The sequence below is a fragment of the Lactuca sativa genome, chromosome 4, assembly GCF_002870075.4.
Source record: "Lactuca sativa cultivar Salinas chromosome 4, Lsat_Salinas_v11, whole genome shotgun sequence".
Taxonomy (NCBI): Eukaryota; Viridiplantae; Streptophyta; class Magnoliopsida; order Asterales; family Asteraceae; genus Lactuca; species Lactuca sativa.
In genome coordinates this window covers 288,629,549-288,637,211 of record NC_056626.2, presented here as the reverse complement: position 1 = coordinate 288,637,211, position 7,663 = coordinate 288,629,549, and the positions used below count along the sequence as shown (strand labels likewise).

Below are 7,663 nucleotides of genomic sequence, written 5' to 3'. Positions count from 1 at the left end.
ATAATGCTAACCTACCGGTTAGACAGATTCTTCGGGGTATTTTTTGGAGTATTCACAAAAATATGATTTTTTTAAACACTCCGTCTTTTTTTTTTCCTTACACCAAAGTGGAGCTTTTTCAAATTGGTTCGACTATTCGGATTTTCCCCATGTTTTCTCATTAGTTTTTTTACACTAACCTAGTGGTTTATTAGTTTTAATATTTAACTCACATCCTTTAAACTTGCTTCAGTTTTTTTATACTATATAGTGCTTATGTACTAGTCGACATAGCATCATTGTATTACCATTTGCTATTACTAACTTTTCCTTATAGTATTAACGGATAAAAATCAATTTAATTTAATCTTGAAAATACGACATAAAATTACGACATACATTTTTGCTGTCGTAAATCATTGTTATTTTACAATATATGACATAAATTTTATGGTAGCTTGTCATAAAAGTGTGTATGTCGTAATTCGTCTGTCAAGAAAAGCCTTTTTCCTAGCAGTGTCAAAATATAATGTTTGCTGACCTAACTTCAAAATATCACATATATACCCTTTATTATTTAGCAGCATTTTAGAATTGGTGTACCTATTTAACACTGTTATTGGTAAAAAGTTGCGAGACAAGGATTAATGAGTACTCACTACAAGAATCGACACCTATGCCGACGACATTTTCTACCATTGCTCCGACGACAAGTTGTCGGTAACCCCTATACCGACGACTTGTCATTCGTACAGAGTCGTCGGTAAAGCCCTGTCGGTAAAATTTAAAAATATTGTCGGGATAGATGTTGTCGGTATAGATCAACCAATGTCAACGACAAGTTGTCTGAAAATGGTTGTCGGAATTGATCATATAAAGGTAATCTGTACTGACGATAAGTCAAATCTTGCTTTCGACATTTATGTTTAATATTCTTTTGGCAGGCTTAACCCATATCAATAGAAATTCTTTCATTAAAGTTGGAACTTGTCCCACATTGATATTCATATGAAAGTTGAGCAAACTCAATCTCTTATATAAAGCAGACTCCAATTTCTCAATTGTCAAAATTTGGTTTAGAATGGGTTTGGGTTTAAACCTGAAACCGATTAGGTAAAACTGAAAACCCAAGAAACCAAACCCATTGGTTTTGGGTTGTTGTTTTTGTAGATATTATCATGCATAATTTTCTTTCTTGTACACATGAGTTTTCTACCATGCATCTTTTTTTAATATATAATAACTATTATTTGTAGGTTAGCAAACAAAAATAATGCTAACATACCGGTTAGACAGGTCATTCTTCAGGGTTTTTTTTGGAGTATTCACCAAAATATGATTTTTTTAAACACTGTCTTTTTGTTTTTTTCCTTACAGCAAAGTGGAGCTTTTTCAAATTGGTTCGACTGTTCGGGTTTTCCCCCTGCTTTGTCATTAGTTTTTTTTAGGCCCTGAGTTAGTGTCGGGTGTGCGACTGTAGATTCCCGGAGAAAACGAGGTCCCGAAATTTAGCCAATTTATTCCTTTAGCATATAAATATATATCAGATTTACGAAAATTATTGTAAAAACCCTATCTGGTCCACCAGCAATGTGAGGCGCCTTTTTTTTATCTTCCTTTAAATGCGATCAACATTCGAATCCCTGTTGCTCCTATTTGTAGTCTTATAGTTTTTCTAGAGTTCCAACCTGCTGCTGAATCGTTTTATTTATTTTTTATTATTTTAATTATTCACCTTCCTTTTTTACAATCAATTTCGCTTCTTTTTTTACCCATGTTGATGAATTAGAACGCCCATATTGAGTGAAAACAATTAAAGCTACTCCTTTATTTAATATTCAAAGATTTGTTTAGATCTAACACATATAAGGAACTATTATACCGCTAGACCATGGTGCTAACTAGGAGGTTTCTAATCTAACAACTAACTAGGAGGAGGTTTCTAATCTAACAACTAACTAAGAGGTTATGTGTTCAATCCCAGACACACATGATATATTTAAATTCAAGTTAGAAAACACAGATAATCAAAATATCTCTTTGATTAATAGGAAAATAGCTCAAAACCTATGTTGTGTTTTTGTGTACAAACCATATCTCGGTATCTATACATATATATACTCCTAAACTACCAACTTGTAGATTACAATTAGGAAACATGACCAACTTGCCATATTTATTGATTGCTTGGTCTCTAAGGTCCTACGTGACTTAGGATTCCAACAATCACCCCCGAATCTCTATGTCCTTCTAGAGAATTCTTCGACCCCGATCAAGCTCCGCATTTCCTTGAACTTGATTCGACCTAATGGTTTCGTAAGAATATCTGCCCTTTGTTCTTCACCGGGAATGTATTCCACCTCCATTTGTTCCCTTTCGACACAATTACGAATGAAGTGAAACCTCGTGTGAATGTGTTTACTCCTTCCATGAAAAACGAGATTCTTAGTTAATTCGATAGCCGACTTGATATCAACTCTTAGAATAACTTTCTCTTGTTCTTTGTTCATGATTTCCCCAAGCAAATCTTGAAGCCATATTGCTTGACATGCACTCGCTGTGGCTGCCATGATCTCAGCCTCGCAAGATGATAAAGCAACGGTATCTTGCTTCTGTGAACACCATGTAATTGGTGATGACCCATAGTAGAAAATGTGACTGGTTGTGCTTCTCCCGTCATCCGGATCAACATTGTGACTACTATCACTATAACCAATAAGCCGCTTTTGTCCCATTCTCTCGTACTTAATTCCGTATTCCGTTGTTCCTCGTAAGTACCTTAGAATGTGTTTGATTGCACCACCATGTGATTCTCTTGGACTTTGCATATATCGGCTAACAACTCCAACCGCATATTCTATATCGGGTCTTGTTTGCAAGAGGTATCTAAGGCATCCTACCACCTTTCGATATTGTGTTGGGTCGACTTCGGGTTCATCTTCGGCCTTCGACTATTTATTTCCTGGTTCCATCGGTATGTGGGTCGGATTGCAATCATGTAAACCGGCTTCTTTTAAAATGCGTTGAGCATATGCTTCTTGGTTTATAGTAATCCCCGATTCTTCTTGCTTAACTTCAATGCCAAGGTAATAAGTTAGTCTTCCAAGATCCGACATCTCAAAGTTCTTGGACATCTCTAATTTGAACCTCTTGATCATGCTCAAATTTGTACCTGTGACAAATAAGTCATCAACATAAATTGCTAAAATTAGCAAGTTAGATTCTTCACATTTCCGGTACACCGATGGTTCTTTCATGCACTTTTGAAATTTCATATTCTTCAAAATCCCATCAAGCTTCGTGTTCCATGCTCGAGGTGCTTGTCTTAGACCATATAGTGCTTTTGTAAGGCGATATACTTTATGCTCGTTGCCCTTCTTTATATAGCCTTCCGGTTGTGACACATAAACAGTTTCTTTTAATTCTCCATGTAAGAATGTTGTTTTTACATCTAAGTGGTGAAGCTCCCACCCATGAGTAGCTGCTAAGGCTATAAGAAACCGAATGGTTTCAATTCGAGCTACCGGGGTAAACACTTCCTGAAAATCAATACCGGGTTGTTGCACGTAACCTTTAGCAACCAACCTTGCCTTGTATTTATTAATGGTGCCATCTGCATTTTTCTTTAATTTGAACACCCACTTGAGTCCAATTGGCTTCACCCCCATAGGTTTGTTCACAAATGTCCAAGTATTATTTTTGTTTATCGACTTGATTTCCGCATCCATGGCCTTGACCCATTCTGGTTCTTTCTTCGCTTCTTCAACCGATACCGGCTCGTCATTGGTTGTTAGAAGGAGTTCTTCGAGATTGTCAAGATCAAGCTCATAATCTTGAAATCGTCTTGGAGGTACTCTTGCTCTCGAAGGTCTTTGGTTTGCAGCTCCTTGTTGAACATTATTATTTACTGGACTTAGTTGTTCATTATCTTGTACATCCGTTCCGTCTCCAATCTCTTGATCCGATTCAATTGGATCATTGTTTACATCGTTTCCTTGGTTGTTGTTCACATGGTATTATGAATGAACCCGGTTCTTCATTGTTGATTCCTGCTTCTTTAATCCAATCCCACCCTTTGGTTTCATCAAAAATAACATCTCGACTCACGATTATTTTTTGTGTTACAGGGTTAAATAACCGGTAAGCTTTCGTACCCGGTTCGGAACCAACATGTATTAGTGGTCTTGATCTTGCATCCAACTTCTTTTGATTAACCGGTTCAACTTTTGCATGTGCTAGACACCCAAATATACGAACATTTTCTAAATTCGGTTTTCTTTTATACAACTTTTCGTATGGAGTTGTATCACCAAGGACTCTTGTGTAAACTCGATTGATTAGATTTGTTGAGTGATTTACCGCTTCTCCCCATAAGTAGTTTGGAACATGCATTGCCTTCATTATACTTTGTGTCATGTCCATAAGAGTTTGGTTTCTTCGTTCCACAATTTCGTTTTGTTGTGGAGAGTATGGGGCGGTGAGATTGCGTTTAACTCCGTTTTGCTCACAAAAAGAATTAAACTTGAGAGAGGTAAACTCACCTCCTCGATCACTTCTAAACACTTTCAAAGGCTTTCCAATTTCATTTTCCACCAAAGCTTTGAATTTTTTGAAGTGTGTAAACGCCTCACTCTTTTCTTTTGATGAGATAAATCCACATAAATCGTGAAAAATCATCTATTAGTGTAAAAATGTACCTATTTTGACCCTTGGTTGCCGGTGTGATCGGACCGCATAAATCTCCGTGAACAAGCTCCAATGGTTGTTTCGCTTTGTATGTCGTCATGGTTGGAAAGGACTTTCTCGTTTGCTTGCCGACTAAGCACGATTCACATAATTGATTCTCATGATCTAATTTCGGTAACCCTTTGACTAAACCCTTTGTGGACATCTTTTTCATTGACTCGAAATTGATGTGCCCAAGTCTTGCATGCCATCGCCACGCATCTTCACTTAGTCTTAAATGAAGGCAAATAGGAACTCCAATCTGTAATTTTATTTTATAAAGGCGGTTTGAAGTTCTTTGTACTTTCATTAATAGGCAATTATCGGCATCGTGCATGGTTAAATAGTTGTCTTTCATTCGAATATCACACCCGGCTTCAGTTGCTTGTCCGAGACTTATAATATTGTTTTTGAGATCCGGTATGTAGTAAATTTCCGTCATCAGCCTTTGTTGACCTTTCTTGCCTTGGAAAAGTATAGCAGCTTTTCCCTTGATTTTTACACACGAGTTGTCTCCAAATTTAACCCTCCCGGTTATGCCTTCGTCAAGCTCGGAGAAAAATGACCGGTTCCCCGTCATGTGATTGCTCGCCCCATTATCCAAATACCACACATCGTTTTCTTGTGAGTCGTATCGAGACGGTATCACCTTCTCTTCATTCAAAAACACGGTCTCATGTAAAAATACGGCATCGTCGGTATCGTCATATTCAACAAAATTACTTTCTTGTAATTTTTTGATTCAGTCCGAACATTGAGACGCGAAGTGGCCCGGTTTATCGCACCGGTAACAAATAATTTTGGATCGGTCCTTTTTTGGTTTACTATTTGGATCAAAATTGAAATTTGGCTTACTATTGGATCGACTACTATTTGATTGTCTTTGGGCCTGTTTTGCTTTAGACCCAGATCCACTTGACATATTAGACCCACAGGATCCGGATCCAGATCCACTCGACCCGTGTATATTGTTCCCAGTCGTACCAGTTCCTTGATTAATTACTTTCCCTTTTCTTCTCCAGCTTTGATTCCCACCGTCGACAAATAGCGCTTTAGATCCTTCACTGCTCTCATCCGCCTCCTTCACCCTCTCCTCGTATGCTTTCAATCGTCCGACGATGTCCTCAAATCCGATTGTCTTCAAATCGAGAACCTGCTCAAGTGATGCGACAATGTGAAGAAACTTCCTCGGTGCGGATTTTAGTAGCTTCTTCACCATCTTTGATTCTTTGATGGTTTCACCCAGTGACGCCGATTGAGAGGCGATTTCCGATAATTTCCCGGCGAAGGAGTCGATTGATTCTTTCTCTGCCATTATTAATCTGTCAAAGTCGGAATTTAGGGTTTGAAGTCTGGCTTCTTTCACCCGGTCGGCTCCAACGTGCCTCACTTTGATCGAGTTCCAGAGGGCTTTTGCTGAATCGACATCTCCTAACTGCATAATCAAGGATTCCGGTATCGCTTGGTACAACAATCCAATTGCCAGGTAATTTTTTTCTTCATTCTCTTCTGTTCCAGGGTCAATCACACTCCAAGCCTTATGAATTCTTAAGACTACCTTCATTCTCAGTGACCAGACCGTGTAATTCGTGGAATTCAACATGGGACAAGCAACTGAAGTTGACCCAGTTTCCTTCACAATCACAGGAGTTGATCCTCCCTCACCCCCTGCATCAGTCATGTTGGCCTTGCTTGTCAACAGATAAAGAATTTGATCTCACAGCTTCTTGACTCAAGCTCTGATACCAATTCAAGTTAGAAAACACATATAATCAAAATATCTCTTTGATTAATAGGAAAATAGCTCAAAACCTATGTTGTGTTTTTGTGTACAAACCATATCTCGGTATCTATACGTATATATACTCCTAAACTACCAACTTGTAGAATAAGATTACAATTAGGAAACATGACCAACTTGCCATATTTATTGATTGCCTGGTCTCCAAGGTCCTACGTGACTTAGGATTCCAACATAAATTATTTGCCATTTCAAAAAAAAAAAAACATATAAGGAAAATAAAAAAGAATAAAACCCATAAACATCTTTAAAAAATGACAACACATTGTCTTTTAAATTTATTATATTTTATAACATTTGAGAATAAGATTGTTTATATAATTACATCTTTTAATTTTCGTAGGCATCTTTAAGTCTAGCACTCGTGTTTTGTCTCTATATTAAGATATTGTCATTGGAGTTCACCAGTATGATTAAACTCGATAGCTTTCTTTGCCGTTAATTTAGTGCACGTCGTTCTCAGTGTTGTCCAATATCTTCTTCGACTAATTCAGAAATTAAATTCACGTCAGATTAAATTGTCGCTCATTTGTTTTGATTATATTTATAACAATAATTGACTTATCATAGTATTAAAAATATTTGCTATTACATAAAAAGTTCATATTTAGGGACCCATTATTTATTTTTGCACAAGGTCCTCAAAATCAACCAACCGACTTTGGTTTTTTTGCACTAACCTAGTGGTTTATTAGTTTTAATATTTAACTCAAATCCTTTAAACTTGCTTCAATTTATTTCATACTATATAGTGCTCATGTACTTGTCGACATAGCATCATTGTATTATTGTTTGCTATTACTAAGTTTTCCTTATAGTATTAACGGATAAAAATCATTTTAATTTACTCTTCAAAATACGACATAAAACTACGATTGGCTTCTATAGTGGTCCTCTCGTGGTGGGTGTTGGTCACCGGAAAACAACCAAAATTAAGAAAAAAAAAAAACTAAGAAATCGAAAAACCTTACCAGCAACTCCTTCTATGGTGGCCCGAAGTAGGTAGATGTGGGAAGTCGGTGTCGTCGGAGGTGGTCCTCTAGTGGTGGCTGGTGGTCACCGGAAAACAACCAAAATTAGGAAAAAAATGAGAAATTAAAAAACCTTACCTACAACTTCAATTGTCGTGGCCAAAAGTAGGTGAATGTGGGAAGTCAG

General features: G+C 37.2%; 1 protein-coding gene across 1 annotated transcript; it reads right to left on the bottom strand.

The window, feature by feature from the left end:
• Positions 1-5,446: 5,446 nt before the first annotated feature.
• LOC111886632 (uncharacterized) lies at positions 5,447-6,385 on the bottom strand. Its single transcript, XM_023882890.1, has one exon. It carries the CDS (start codon positions 6,383-6,385, stop codon positions 5,447-5,449), a length of 939 nt encoding a protein of 312 aa, XP_023738658.1.
• Positions 6,386-7,663: the final 1,278 nt, after the last annotated feature.